General features: G+C 35.9%; 2 protein-coding genes across 6 annotated transcripts; both read left to right on the top strand.

Annotated features, from left to right (window-relative positions):
• Positions 1-776: 776 nt before the first annotated feature.
• On the top strand, positions 777-4,494 carry LOC111435317 (protein kinase PVPK-1-like). 2 transcript variants are annotated; one of them, XM_023072771.1, is made up of 3 exons: positions 777-993; positions 1,708-3,004; positions 3,390-4,494. In XM_023072771.1, the coding sequence occupies exons 2-3, from the start codon at positions 1,869-1,871 to the stop codon at positions 4,258-4,260; spliced, it is 2,007 nt and encodes a 668-aa protein (XP_022928539.1). In that variant the 5' UTR covers positions 777-993; positions 1,708-1,868; the 3' UTR covers positions 4,261-4,494. The 2 variants fall into 2 exon arrangements, with proteins under 2 accessions (XP_022928539.1, XP_022928537.1); XM_023072769.1 differs by having other exon boundaries at positions 777-1,146.
• Positions 4,495-5,412: 918 nt separating this feature from the next.
• On the top strand, positions 5,413-12,058 carry LOC111435301 (altered inheritance of mitochondria protein 32-like). 4 transcript variants are annotated; one of them, XR_002709065.1, is made up of 7 exons: positions 5,413-5,865; positions 6,044-6,129; positions 7,187-7,492; positions 7,589-7,672; positions 8,760-8,952; positions 9,904-9,974; positions 10,058-12,058. XR_002709065.1 is itself a non-coding variant. In XM_023072746.1 (5 exons), the coding sequence occupies exons 1-5, from the start codon at positions 5,497-5,499 to the stop codon at positions 8,884-8,886; spliced, it is 972 nt and encodes a 323-aa protein (XP_022928514.1). In that variant the 5' UTR covers positions 5,413-5,496; the 3' UTR covers positions 8,887-9,237. The 4 variants fall into 4 exon arrangements, 1 of the variants encoding a protein (XP_022928514.1); XR_002709063.1 differs by having other exon boundaries at positions 9,904-9,984; XR_002709066.1 differs by lacking the exons at positions 9,904-9,974; positions 10,058-12,058 and adding an exon at positions 9,104-9,237.
• Positions 12,059-15,539: the final 3,481 nt, after the last annotated feature.

Here is a 15,539-nt window from a genome sequence, read left to right as displayed (position 1 = left end):
TTAATAACCCTTCAATACAGGTTAGTTAGTTTCGATAACCGACTTGCGGTCAAAATGTCTGCTCAAGTCTAGCACGACTCGACCCCCAAAGTCAAAGTTTGACCGATTTGACTCGACCCATACCGTTCATTCGTTTGATTTGATATGGGTCGCATTTGAAGAGTGAGCTAGCTTGTTTGAACGACTTATTGAGCTAGCCTAATAGACTCATCACTAACTTGAAACATATTTGACGAGTGAAACTAATTCGACCCATGAGTCAAACTTAACGGTTGGGTGATGGGCTCGACTATTAAATGTCGAGCTAACTCGACACATGTCTAAATCATACTTTAAACTCACTCGGCTCGACTATTGGCCGAGCCTAATAAACTCGTCACTAACTTAAAACATGTTTGACGAGTGAAACTAACTCGACCCATGAGTCAAACTTAACAATTGGGTGATGGGCTCGACTATTAAATAGTCGAGCTAACTCGACCCATGTCTAAATCGTACTTTAAACTCACTCGACTCGACAATAGGTCGAGCCTGAATCTACAGTTTTTAGAGTAGGGTCCAGTCAGGCTGGTGTAGTGACGAGAACGACAAGAGAGTGGTTCAGTTAATACTTAACCGTTAGAAAACGTGCCGTGCCAGAAAATTCAAACATTTAACATTTTAGTGTTTTTTTTAATTAATTTAATATTTTTTAAATTAAAAAGTGGAAAGAGGTGGCCATAACAAAAAATTCAGGAGTGCCCGTAACAATTTGAATCGGTTGAAAAAAAATTATTAAACAAAAACAAGAGCTTAAGAACAAGAGGAAGAGATATTCATGGAGGGAACATCACAGAGATAAAGACTGCCATTTGTAACTTTTGCTTCTCAACTTTGCTTCATTTTTTTTTCTTTTTTTTTCTGTTCCTTTGAATCTTTCATCTCCTCTTCTTCTTGTTCTTCAATCGACGGGAAGATTCAAAGCAGCAGCAAGAACACACCCAAAAGTTGCAGGTTATTCTGTTTGCAATTATTATATTCTTCCTCTAATCCGAACTGTTTCTTTCTTGTGTTGGATCGGATCTGAAAGTGCTTCAGAAACTCGGAAAAAAGAGCAAGGAACTCGCAAAGTTGCTTCGCTTTTCCTCTATTTGGTTGCGTTTTTAGGTGAGTCTCTCTCTCGCCTTCTTTTTACTCCCTGCTTTGAAAGATTTTCTTGCCGCTGCATTGTGTAGTTGATGTTTAGGGATCTCTTGTTGTGTGTTTTTTTGTTTTTTATTTCTATTGTTAAAGATTGGGGGTTGTATTGTTGAGTTTTGTGGTTGATTTTGGTTTTCACTTCCGAAGAATCAAAATCAGTTGCCGAAACCAGTGGAAATTTTGGTTTTCATCTTGTAAATCTTTTGAAACGAGTTCAGTGTTGGAGTTGAGTTTGTTTTGATTTTTGGAGCAAATTAGATGAGGTTTTTGAGTTTCTGAAGAAGAAAACGTAGAAATTGTTGGACGGCGGATTGAATAATCTGTTATTGTGGTGTGATTTCGAAGATATTTAGAATTTACCTTACCTGATTTTCTTTTTTCTTTGGACTTTGTAGGTTTTGATTTTGCTTTGATTGTGAATCTGTTCATAATCTTGGGGATTTTCCTTTATTGCTTGGATTTCTGGTTATGGTATCTTCAATCTTTCTCAAAGTGTATCTGAATCAATTTGACCTTTGCAACTTCCAGGACAGATAGATATTCATTTGGCGTTTGCAAGAACGACATTAATAAGTTGAAGATTTTGTAATCAATGGCTTTAGAAATTACCACAATGGTTGCGATCAATTGCTGCATCCCATTCACCACACCCTAAGATCTAGCCTGGGAGTGCTTGAGCCGAGCTGCTGATGGAGTCACTCGTTGATGGTATGAGTTCTTTACTTAAAACTCAGAACCCGACATCTACAGTGAGGATTCTCGATTCGTCGTGCCACCTTTCTGCTAAACAATCAAGGGATGAAGCCAGTTCTTCGACATCCTACGTTACATCTCAGAATTGTGCCAAGAAACCTGTTCGTCATCCAAATGGTTCTTCTGTAAGTATTAAAAAACAACCCGATTCGCAGCTTGAAGGTTCAACGGATGTGAAAAAACATACACATGTTTCCAATAAGGGGAAATCTGAGCTTGTAAACCCGACGGATGTTTCGTATAAATCAACTGAAACTTCTTTTCAGAAGAAGGTTCCTTTGGAGGGAGGTGGAGCAAAACCTCTTGTGAAGCATGGTATTGAAGATTCTAAGGATTGTTGTTCAAGTGGTTTGGAACAATCTGGAAATCGAGTATTAAACGCATCGAAAGGAGATTCCACAAAAACAAATGATCAACAAAAGTCTCAGCCAGATGAAATTTCTTGTCCAAGTCCTCAGAACAGCTTATATTCCACGACGTTATATGCCGAGGCCAAACAAAGTTTCTCAAACACAGAAGTCAGTGAATGTGCAAGCAGTATTAAAAAGTCTTGTGAAAGCATTGACATCACAAGTTCCTACGATCTCGACAAAAGCAGGAAAACAAGTGTTTACCGAGGCAGCACCGGCAGTGATATCAGTGATGAGAGCAACTCGAGTAGTTTAAGCAATGTCATGTATAAGCCCCATAAGGCAAATGATACAAGATGGGAAGCAATGCAAGTTGTGAGGTCTCATGATGGGATGTTAGGACTGAATCATTTCAGGTTGCTGCGGAGACTGGGATGTGGCGATATCGGTAGTGTCTATCTTTCGGAGTTAACCGGTACCAAAACTTATTTTGCAATGAAGGTTATGGATAAAGCTGCTTTGGCAAGTAGGAAGAAGCTTCTGAGGGCTCAGACCGAGCGCGAGATATTGCAATCTCTGGATCATCCTTTCCTTCCTACTTTGTATACACACTTCGAGACAGAGAAGTTCTCTTGCTTGGTAATGGAGTTTTGCCCAGGAGGCGACTTGCACGCGCTTAGGCAGAGGCAACCCGGAAAATTCTTCCCGGAGCATGCTGCAAGGTCTGAAATTGCTGTCCTTTTCTTTAGCTCTATCTTGCTTTTCCCAGAGCATACTGCTCCTTTAATGAATCAAGTATGAATCGCCGTTTTATATGCTCGACTAAAACATGAATATCTTGATAGGACCAACGGACATATATGCTCGACTTTTACGTACGAATAGGGCTTCTAGCTTCTTTCTGATATAGATTTGAACTCCATTAACGTAAACTCACATCGATGTATTTCCTTCTGCTCTCATCGTCCTCCTAACTCGGCTACCACGGTAGAACGTTTAGATGTTAACGTTTATGGTTGATTATCTATATGCTTTTGAGCCAAGCATCTCTCATTCAAGCCACAATATTCTTGAACTTTTCCCTTGATATTTTCTGTACTTTTTCAGATTCTATGTGGCTGAAGTTCTTCTTGCATTGGAGTATCTGCACATGCTTGGGATAATCTATAGGGACCTAAAACCTGAAAATGTGTTGGTTAGAGATGATGGGCACATAATGCTATCTGATTTTGACCTGTCTCTTAGATGCGCGGTTTCCCCGACCCTTGTTAAGTCATCAAACACGGGTTTAGAATCTAAAAGCTTGGGCTACTGTGCTCAGCCTGCTTGCATTGAGCCGACTTGCATAATGCAGCCAGATTGTATCCAGCCAGCATGTTTTACGCCTCGCTTCTTAAGCAGGCACAGGAAAGAAAAAAAGTCGAAACCAAAGAGTGAAGTATATCATCAAGTGAGCCCTCTACCAGAGCTCATTGCTGAGCCCACAAGTGCGAGATCGATGTCCTTTGTCGGTACACATGAGTACCTCGCACCTGAAATCATAAAAGGTGAGGGTCATGGCAGTGCTGTGGATTGGTGGACTTTCGGGATCTTTCTCTACGAGCTTTTGTTCGGTAGAACGCCATTCAAGGGAGCTGGGAACCGAGCTACTTTGTTTAATGTGGTTGGTCAGCCATTGAGATTTCCAGAGTCTCCTTCTGTGAGCTTTGCAGCAAGGGACTTGATCAGAGGCTTGCTCGTAAAAGAACCACAGCACCGTCTCGCTTATAGGCGTGGTGCTACCGAGATCAAACAACATCCGTTCTTCCAGAGCGTGAATTGGGCACTCATCCGCTGTGCCAATCCTCCAGAAGTGCCAAGAGTAGATGCCATTGATTTCTCTTCAAGAATGGAGACACCACACGCACCAGCAGGCGAAAAAACGTCGGGAGTCGATGTGAAGCCTTCAGGTAATTATTTAGAGATCGACTTCTTTTGAATCTTATTGTCGTTTTTTCTTTTTCGGGTCTTTCAACCAATCTCCCTTCTCCCTCAATGCTTCGTTTTCCCATTGCAATGGGGATTACAGAAGTGTCCTGCTATGGTTTCATTATTTTTAACTCGCCTAGTAACTGTGTACTGTGCTGTGTCTGCTGCTGCATAATAAACCTGTCTGAGAAAATGTGCACAAGATTCATCAAAATTGGGGAATGGAATTGTTGGATTTCCTAAACTGACATAATTCTGTTCGTGTTCGTGGGTTGTAGGGTGGAACAAAACATTATTTATAAGGGTGTGAGAACCTCTCTCGAATAGACGTATTTTAAAATTGTGAGATTGCTAGTGATGTATAACGGACCAAAGTGGACTATTTACTAGTGATGAGCTTGGACTGTTAGAAATGGTATAGAGCTAGACATTGAGTGGTGTGTCAACAAAGACGTTGGGCCTCCAAGAGGAGTAGACTGTGAGATCCCATATCGATTGGAGAGGAATTAATCATTTCTTATAAGCGTGTGGACATCTCTACCTAATAGACACGTTTTAAAATTATGAGACTGACGGTGATTCGTTACGGGCTAAAGCGGACAATATTTGCTAATGGTGGGCTTGGGCTGGTACGACTTCACTTTGATTTAATTTTCCAGAGGCTAAATTATAAGGAGAATTCTCATTAATTCTGGATCTAAAAGTGTTAGTAGGTTTAATTTTTTTTTAATTTTTCGTTGAATCGATTGGGTCAAAGGTCCGAAAGAGAACGTTGTTCTAGAAGGAACGATACCTTGTTTTTAAGAAATACTTTTATTATTTAAGAAATTATAAAATTATTTTAAACTCAAAATTACATTTAAGTAAAAATCGATCAGAATGTTTAAAAAAAAAATTAACTTGATGGAATGTTTGTTTTGTTGTTTTTTTTGTTTTAATTTTAAATATTAATAAAACCATTTTTAATTAATTCAAATAGATGAAATGTTCATTTATTAATTTAAATAAATAAATAATACACACAAATACTTATATATATATATATTATTTAAATTAAAAAAAATAAAATTTTGACATCATAATTAGATGGTCTCCTGTGGCAAAGTCCACTTCGTAATGTGGAATCGCATGATAAAAACAACCGCGCATATTATTTTCTTTGTTTCATTTCACCTCCCGCGGAGGCGCGCATTTATTTTCCATTTTCTTCCCGGCGACACGGCGGCGCCACCTAATAAGTGGAGATATGCGATTATTGCGTCCCAATCGTTCCCTTTCATCTGTCGGCGAAAATCTGTGTGAATCTCTCTTTTTCTTCCGTTCTCCGAAGCTATCCTCTTCGTACCTAACCTCGTCGCCGATCTTACTCCACTCCCCGGAATCTCACCGTGTCTCCACATTTTCAACTGCCGAAGACGAGAAGTATGGCTTCCGTCGGCCGGAGATGTATGGGAGAAGCCTTTCCGGAACCGTTGGTGCTTACGAGCGCCACGTGTTCCTCTGCTATCGAAGTCATGAGGTTTGGCCGTCCCGTGTTGATGGCTCGGACGCTGATCTGCTACCTAAACTCCTTTCCTCGGCCATAAAAACTCGTGAAAACGAAATTTCTGTTAAGGTTAGCAACACTTTTTTTATTTTTATTTTTATTTTTATGATTGAATTAGAACGACGGTGTATTTTGTTGATGAGATGGTTTTGTTATTATTGTCATTTAAAATTCTGTTTATAGTTCATGGAATTTGAGTACTCTGCCATCATATTTTATATTTCTCTTTCTTGTTTTGGCTTGCTAGACGAAGCTGACGATATGCGAGGCAGGGGAGGGAACTGAGCATTCAGATGGAGATGTATTGGTTTTTCCGGAAATGATCAAATACAGGTGGGAGATTTGGTTTAGTTTTCATTATAGACTGGGGCTATTTTCTCATAAACTAAAAGAAATTTGCATTAAACTTGTTGCAGTTCATGTAAACTAAAATCTGTATTCCAAAAGGTAATTGAGCTGTAATCATGGTAGATTATAATACAATTCCAATTATCTGGCTAATCTTTAGGGCCTCTGTGTTAAGAATGATGCTCTGATACCATGTTAGACGAACACGACTCTCCACAATGGTATGATATTGTCCACTTTGAGCATAAGCTCTCATGGCTTTGCTTTGGGCTTCTCCAAAAGGCCTCATACCAATGGAGGGAGTATTCTTTGTTTATAAACCCATGATCATTCCCTAAATTATAGCCGATGTGGGACTTTCATCATCCAACACCTTCCCTCGAACAAAGCCCCGAGTCTTAGTCATATTTGACTGCCTTCGTACCTTCGAGGAGGCTTGACTCCTTTTTCTTTTTGGCCCTCGAACAAAGCACGGAGTCTTAGTCATTTTTGACTGCCTTCGTAGCTTCGAGGAGGCTTGACTCCTTTTTCTTTTTGGAGTCCTTTGTTCGACATTTGAGGATTTACCAATCTGTTGGCACGACTAAGTTTAGGGCATGACTCTGATACCATGTTAAGAATGATGCTCTGATACCATGTTAGATGAACACAACTCTCCACAATGGTATGATATTGTCCATTTTGAGCATAAGCTCTCCTAGCTTTGCTTTGGGCTTTCCCAAAAGGCCTCGTACCAATGGAGAGAGTATTCTTTGTTTATAAACCCATAATCATTCCCTAAATTAGCAAATGTGGGACTTTCATCATTCAACACTCTGAAGGTTATTAATGTTGTTCTTATATTACTTTTTCTTCATGTGTACTTCTTGAGCTATTATCGTAACTTATGATCATGGATTCTTTTGTTCTGTCCTACATATTATCACTTTTACTTCTTAGAGTTAATTTGGCTGTAAGTTTGTATTCTATTTGTGCAATGTTCCTTTTTCTGTTAAAAGATGAACAATGTCCCATCTCCTCCTCACACTCACTCATGACGCAGGGGTCTGAAAGACGAAGATGTGGAGAGCTTTGTTGAGAAGGTGCTTATGGATGGTAAACAGCAGGTTTATGGGGCACATGATGCTTTGGCTGGCTCTTATATTTTTGTATGTGCACATCGTAGTCGAGATAAGAGATGTGGGGTATGTGGAACAGCTCTCATTACAAAACTTATAGAGGAGATTGAACTAAGAGGACTAAAGGATCAGATTTGTGTACATGCGTGTTCACATATTGGTGGACACAAGTATGCTGGAAACGTGATTGTTTTTAGTCCAGATCTAGATGGGAGAATCATGGGCCATTGGTAAGACAAGTTTCAAATGAGGAATTATTTCACAAACTTTTTGAGATATTTTCTATTGCTTAATTGGTTAATTATATACATTAATTTTAAATTTAGGTATGGCTATGTTACTCCTGATGATGTGCCTGAATTGCTGGATAAACATATTGGAAAAGGAGAGTTAATAGAAAGGCTTTGGAGGTTTGCGTTTTTCTGGCTCATTTTTAGCCCCATTGACACACACAACTATGTTAGGAATCACGACTCTCCACAATGGTATGATATTGTCTACTTTGAGCATAAGCTCTCATGGCTTTGCTTTGGGTTTCAAAGGCCTCATGCCAATGGAGATAGTATTCCTTACTTATAAACCCATGATCTTCCACTAAATTAACCAATGTGGGACTCACTCCCAATAATCCTCAACAAACTATTGTATATTAGTAGCTGCTGTTAGCAGTTTATCTTCATATTAGTATTCTGCACCTGTTTTTCTTTATCTACTTACCTCTCCAGTATCAGTTGGACCATGCAGTTTATAATCTTCATCAATATCCTTTTTCTTTTGGTTTGATTTCATATTGTAATGATTATTTGATCCTTAGCAAAATACGGGTAAGGTGCAAATCAGTAAAGTATCTACTGTGTGCTAAATCTATTTAACCTAGATATCTTTGATCAATTTTTTTAAAAGAGGAATGATTAAAAGAAAGCAACCAACTAAATCTTTTATGGAAAGGTCGAGGAGTCCAATTTAACCTAGCTTTTCTATTTGTTTGCCTCTGTTTAGTTCCTGTTTTACAAGCATTCGTTTTTGCAAATTTTTTTCGTGCATTACTAAAACCTTTTTACTCAGCAATGTTCGCTACATGCATGTGTCAGCCTGAACCTACGGAAAAGTAGTCCAGAAAGAAAAATTCAGAACTACTGCATAAACATTCATAAATGTTTTGACACTATGAATTTAGTCTGGTTAATCCTTCATTAGCAAGTCTGAACTTTAATCCCTTAATTCTCAGATTGGGTCTCTAATCATGTAATTGACGATCTAAGAATTGAAAGTCTTAAACATAGAAAGATCAACGCAACTTATTAGACTAAAAAAGAAGCTTCGTTGAGATCTAACATTTTTGGGATCGCTTGGTAGTTTAAGCTTAAGGGTCGATATAGAGGCTTAAAATCCAGTAATATGAAAGATGTAAAAGTGTCTAGTTTTATGATAGTAGAGTCTCTCTCTTTTAATTAACCTGTAAATAGAGAACTATGTGATTGAGATTGAAAATTGCAGGGGTCGAATGGGGAGAATCAATGATGAGGAAGGTAAAGAAGTAGATGAAGACAAACTTCCTAGTGCTGAAGTCTCCAAGGAAACTAAGAACAAACCTTGGGAGAAGGACATCCAGGGCAACGATTAGAAAAGTAGCCGCAAGCAAGTGGGCAGGGCGCACCCTCCTGCTGAATCAGAACTTCGGAACAGAGTGGTATTGTTATTTCTTGCTGCTCCTGTACTTGTATGAGCTCTGGCAACAGTTGCTATGGCTTACAAATTCTACTCGATTGAGCTAAAATATATTCTTAGATTATGTTTATATTTCCATGTGCCTGCCTAATCTGTGCCCTGATATTCTGTAGGCATGCATATCGACACTTGGGAGTAAAAAAAACGATGTGACCGTAGAGAAATATTGGTTAGATTTTCCTTTTACCAGGAGGAGATTATGAATTATAAAAAAATAGCAAATAAATTGAATTCTTTTTCTGCTCCACCACTGATTGTTAGTTGTGGTTTTTACATTATCTAAGCACAAAGCAGAAATCCTGCGTGAACTGACGGATTATTTTTTGGTAAATGGTTCATAATCAAATCACTGGCTAAAGGTGTTGACCACTCAATTTGAATGGTTTACTTGACTTGTATGAGACCCAAAATCGAATGTTAACTATAGAATTTACTCAATGCCTTGTAAATAAGATCTTGAATTAGAGCTATAATCTTCGGTTCTCATATCAATATTCAAATTTCCTAGCAACCTATAAATTTGGTCAGATTCTGGATGTAGTGTATAATCAGCTACAGAACTATTCACCTCACTTCCTGCTTTAATCGCACTTTGCCTAAGCATCTTCTTCAAACCCTTTTCCTTAGTTTTGCTACATTGTTCCAATTCTTCTCCACAGCATAAATGTTAGATAGCAGTATCTAGTACCCAGTAGGATCTAACTCGAAGAGACTCTTTGCTGTAACCTCTCCTATTTGACCAAGAAGATCGATAACAATGCCATAATGCTCGCTGTTGGGTTCTTATTCTGTATTCAGGCAACATCTTGATCCCTTCTTCAATCAAACCGGCATGGCTACAAGCAGAAAACAATGAAAGAAATGTTAATTCATTGGGTATAACTTCTGATTTCTCTGTCATTTTGTCATGCAGTTTCAAAGCTTCGCTTCCTTGTCCCTGGATTCCATAGTCTGCAATGATTGCACTCAAGGCCAAATATGAGCGTATGACATGGTAATTGTGCTAGAATTTTTTATTGTTGCATTTCTCAAGCAGATTCACCAACTGCTCCCTGCATTTTATGTAGATGATTCGAAAGCTGTAGAGCTTAAGACGCCACCTACAGCGAATTTGGGCTCCATTTACGAGTTGGTTGATTGGCTAGTATACTCTTTTATGGCTCCAAATTTCTGAAGTTTCCAGGAACAAGCGGCAAGTGACGCTATTCACATAAAGGTACCAGCTTCTTTCTTAATTTTATTCTTAAATGTCATGCAAATATTATTCCATGGCATAGACATAAAATTCTGAGAAAATGAAGCATACACAGGGAAGGAGAATGAATTCTGTTAGACTACATGTCTTGTTTCTCCTCAAGTTTCCTTGTCCCACCACCACATTACTCACCTAATCAAACCTTCCCACCGACCACGTGAAAATCTTAAAAGTAATTCTGGAATAGTATCAGCAGGCTACCATGGAATAGTATGAGCAAAGTTGGAAGTTCCTGAATTTCTATCTTTGAATTTGCCAATCCTCACTTTCTTTCTGCAGAAGTTTGAGTGATTACAAATATATTACCAAACTAGATCATTCTTCTTGGACCCGTCAAGGCTATTTAGGGATATTCCTATCTCATTCTTCTTACCCCCAATTTGACTTTTTGTGGATAGTCATTAACTTCCATTCATTTTTCTTTTCAACTTGCCCATGTGGAGGCCTGGAAATACCATCACAGACTGAAACATTATCATTCTGGTTAAAGTAGAACTTTTGATAAGTATTCTGACTTTATAGGTATCTTGTATTCCGTTGTGAATAAAATTTAACCTTGGTCAAATGAGATAGCACGCCAAGTTGGTCTAATGAAATAAAGACCAATCTAAATAGTAGAGAGTTTAAAGGAAATGAGATGAAGTCACGCTGGCTACTTGCCTAAGATTTAGTATCCTACGAGTTTTTTTTTTTTTTTTTATAATCTTGTCAAATCCTTATCCTATAAGGATAGTCGAGAGATGCACAACTTGACCCGAATACTCTCTCTCTCTCTCTCTCTCTCTATATATATACATATATATAATTACTATGGGAGTTACTCTTTCCCTCCCTGCTGTGACCTTCCATTCATCAGCTTTTGTTATACTTCATCATTTTGGGTCATTTCATAACTTCAAAACACCACAATCCACTTCTCTCTCTTTTCCATGGATGGTCTATGGAAATCATCCTTCAGCCTTCCACTGTGTTTGGAAAAAAGTAGCTAGTGATGGTTTAGCAACAAATGTTGGTTTATTTAGTTCTACGACTTGAGAAAGTGTCTCTAAGGAGTACTCGAGTCAAAAGCACCTCAGCCGTATTTGGATCAAAAGCAAAAACAAAAAACTGTCTCTAAGGAGTACTCGAGTCAAAAGCACCTCAGCCGTATTTGGATCAAAAGCAAAAACAAAAAACTACGCCTTTCGAAACAAGAGTAATAGCTTTTAACATAGAAAACTCAAAAGACCAGCTTTATCAAGCATGCCCAAATTAATCAGACACCACCTAATATACTAAAGCAATTCCATATTTGAGCAAAGGGGGAAAATAATGTTGTTGGGTTATTTCCAAAAGGGGAATAAAAATAAATCAATTTTAATTACATGTGGGATCCATCATAATAATACTAGAGACGTAAAAGATTAAAAAAAAAAAAAAAAAATTAAAAAAAAGTTGTGAGACTTATTAATGTAATGTCTCAAGCAGCCTACAATTTGGACTCCTCATTACACGTGACTTGAATTGTTTCAAAACTATGAGTTGTCTCTATGAACAATTTGAAAACAACTTTAACCTTTCTATTTTGTATTTTTGTCATCTTAAAATCTCTTTCGTTTTGCCCTCTCTTCCCTTTGGTACTTTGGGTGTCATTTTTAAATTAGCATTACAAATAATAAAAATGAAAGTGAGGAAAAATAATATATTGAAATGGGATCTTATTTCTTAGAAGTAAGATCCAATTTACTAGCCTAGGGCTTTGCCCAAATATCGGTCATATTTGACAGGCACTCCTTGGCCCAACTTTCCACTTAGTTGAAAAAGGAGAAAAAAAAATTGATTTTTAGCCCCAAAATTTGTGAAATTGTAACCAAGGTACACCCTAACTTTGGATAGTTGTCTTAATCTTAACCTTAAACTTGAGGTTAAACTTGAATAAGTGCTTGTAACTATTGCCCCTTGATAAATTTTGTTGTGTGAAAATTTAGTTTAAAAAGTTGTCATGATAGTAAAAATTATGCATGGTATGAAATTTATAAGATTTAAAAGAAAAATAGCTTCATAGTTAAATTTTTGTTAAAATTATAAGTCTTGACAATTGGTGAAAGTGAATACAAGATAGAAACTGCAATATTTAACGAAGTTTAGTGTCTAGCTCAATGAATTAAATGAATTAAAAGTTTAGTATGAAAATTTATATAACCTCATATATGGGAGTGAATAAATTTTTATTTATTTTATTTATTTATTTTTTAAAGAACAGACCATGAATGATGATCATATGGGCAGTGGTTGTATCCCAAGTTTTATTTACCCACTACGGTTAAATTAAAATTTTGGTTCCTATAATTTGAAGAACATTTTGTTTATTGTTTGATAAAACATTCTAAATAGTTAATTGAATTATTGTAAATGAATTATTTCTTATTGAAGTTTTATTTTAATGAAACAAAAGGTTCCTCTTGTATCTAAAAGAGCAACATGTGTGATAATTTGATCCTAGATCTTGGTGAGTAGATGGCTAAGAGTGAGTCTTACTTGCCATAAAGAACTCACATAGAATCTCGTTTTGATATTCATATCAATTCTTAGATCGATATAATGTCAAGCAAAGTTATGATATGGTTGTGTATATGCATATGAGATTTACTGTTCTTCATTATTACTCGACAGATTTGTATCTCTAATTTAACATATCTGTATTTCTGTCGGTGACTTCTATCAGTTAAGACCAAGCTTCGTAGGTAGTCGTATGTTCACACCTAGTCGAGAGTGTACGTAGGCGATTGAAAAATAAGTTTTAGCACTATAGTATGGATGATTGATGAGGGTTGGGGAGATGTAGGGTTATTGTCAAATCACGTATTCACCGACACTTCATTTTCACTTACCAACCAAAAAGATACTCTCTGACAAACAAAACAAGAATGAAGACTCTTTCTGCCTTTTTCTTTCCCTTTTTCCCTTTCATTTTCATTCTCATGACCAACTTTACACAAGCACAATCTCCCATAGTCTACAAACTCAACATTTCCATGGTCCCATTTCATTCCCTTTTTCAGCCCCATTATTATTGGACTCAACAAAATTTCTCAATATTCCACTCAAAGATCTTCCAAAGTGCTCCTCTTCCATCCACTTGATTGGTTGCATTTACTTTTTCGAGAAAGTTTCTAGCCCTATAATAATATATATTGATGATTGTTGGGAGGGTGTAACGATCCAGATCCACCGCTAGGAGATATTTTCTTCTTTAGGCTTTCCCTTTCAGGCTTCCCCTCAAGGCTTTAAAACGCGCTAGGGGAAGGTTTCCACACCCTTATAGAGGGTGTTTTGTTCTCCTCCCTAACCAATGTGGGACATCACAGAGGGTGTCTCACATTGGCTAATTTAGGGAATGATAATAGGTTTATAAGTAAGAAATACATCTCTATTGGTATTCGGCCTTTTGGGGGAAAGTCCAAAGCGAAGCCATGAGATTTTATGCTCAAAGTGGACAATATCATACCATTATAGAGGATCGTTATTCGTAACAATATTCTCTTTTCATACATTGTCGTGTAGTATATTGTTTTAGTTTATGTGCTTTACACTATTTTTAAATGTTTTTGTTATACATATGATGATTTGAGGTAGTATGAAAAGTTTGGTTTATGAACTTTTGTATTTGTATACATCGATTTATTTTTATTTTTTAAAGTTCAAGGGCTTATTAGATATAAACATAAAAAAAAAAATTCTGACTCGTTTGATTGAATTATATTTGGAGAATACATCATTTTCCTTTTCAATCAACTTATTGACCCATCTTTGAAGATTGATTTCCATATTTAGATTGGTTTCATCTTTTATCCTTATTCTTTAATTTTGATCATCATTATACAAACTTAAAAAGAAAAGTTCTTATTCTTTTAAAAGTTATAGAATATTATCGTCAATCATTTATAAATGACAAAATATACAAAAAAAAAAGTCAACGTGTCTGAATATTTCTCTTTTATATATGATCTAGACAAATATTCTAGTTATTACCATATTATTATTTAGATCATCGTCAAATTGGTTGTCTATCTAATACTCGAATAGGTTTTTACTTTTGAGTACTGATGATTGATATTATTATAATTTTTTAAATGATAAATTAAAATTTTCATTTTCATTTTGGGTATTTGTTGCTAAGCTTGAATGTTGCTTGAATGTTGGGTTGTGATTTGATTTATGTATTCTTATATAGATAGATTTGGACATTTTTAAGAATTTATTTTGAATTGTTTGTTTCATTTTGTGTAATTTGTTATATATTTTGTGGGTTGGAAAAATCTTTTGAACCGAACCAAAATTTCAAGTTGGTTGACTTGGTGATTTCAGTAACTCGAATCGAGTTCATAATTTGAATTAGCGGGTTTTTTTTTTTAAATTATTTAAAAAATCTTATTTATTCACAATACATATTACATTAATAATTAAAATCTCAAATATCGGTTACAAATGTCAATTCTTAATTTTCATAATGATGTTGGAAGTAGGCTAGGACTGAGTCATAACTATATTTTCGGGTAGGCTAGGTTGACCCAACAAAAAATACCGTAGAACTCCATGCTTCGTCAGAAAAGGCATGATAGTTACTTTTTTCTATATAACCGGATTATTAGTTATTCGTATTTATTCAAGGCATTTACCATTAAGTGATTTATATGAATTATTACTATTTCTTTCGTGAGTTTTCTCTATTATTCATCTATTTATGAATAACTTCACCAAATACTATTTTTATCTAAAGTTTTACTACTTCAGTTGGGTGATCTGAATTGGTCGGGTACTTGAATCAAAGTATTTCTAATTATATAAATATATGGAAACTAATTGCATATAGTTCAGAAATAGATGGAACCTAGTACATTTAATTAATTAATGTTTTAATTTTATTAAAGTAATTTATGTGAATTGATAGTTTCAAATTATATTATTATTCAAATAAATAGTGTTTTGTGGACCAAGTTTTATTGAAAAAAAAGGTTGAAAATGAATGATTGGAGAGGGAATGTTAGAAAGAGAAAGAGAAGAAAGTGAGAGGAAGATTATTTTTTATTTTTTAAAATTAAGCATTAATACCATTTTCATTTTTTTTATTATGAAATAATTATAATTTTTAAAATTTAAGTACTAAAAATTAAATGGTTTTATAAGGATTTTTTAATTTTTTTTAATTCCATTTAAAAATATTATTAGAAATAAATATTTTTACCAAATTCATATTTTAGTAAAGCTTTTAAATTTAGATTTAGTAATAAATGATTAAAATTGGACCAAGTTAA

Source organism: Cucurbita moschata, unplaced genomic scaffold (assembly GCF_002738365.1).
Source record: "Cucurbita moschata cultivar Rifu unplaced genomic scaffold, Cmos_1.0 Cmo_Scf00048, whole genome shotgun sequence".
NCBI lineage: Eukaryota > Viridiplantae > Streptophyta > Magnoliopsida > Cucurbitales > Cucurbitaceae > Cucurbita > Cucurbita moschata.
The sequence above is the reverse complement of the archived record's forward strand: the minus strand, read 5'-3'. Positions and strand labels throughout refer to the sequence as shown.

Excerpts from the sequence above, each read along its gene's own strand:
- LOC111435317 (XM_023072771.1), top strand. The coding sequence starts at position 1,869 with ATGGAGTCACTCGTTGATGGTATGAGTTCTTTACTTAAAACTCAGAAC. Across the intron at positions 3,005-3,389 it reads TTCCCGGAGCATGCTGCAAG|ATTCTATGTGGCTGAAGTTC; the intron begins GTCTGAAATTGC and ends GTACTTTTTCAG.
- LOC111435301 (XM_023072746.1), top strand. The coding sequence starts at position 5,497 with ATGCGATTATTGCGTCCCAATCGTTCCCTTTCATCTGTCGGCGAAAAT. Across the intron at positions 7,493-7,588 it reads GGGAGAATCATGGGCCATTG|GTATGGCTATGTTACTCCTG; the intron begins GTAAGACAAGTT and ends TTTTAAATTTAG. Across the intron at positions 7,673-8,759 it reads TTAATAGAAAGGCTTTGGAG|GGGTCGAATGGGGAGAATCA; the intron begins GTTTGCGTTTTT and ends TGAAAATTGCAG.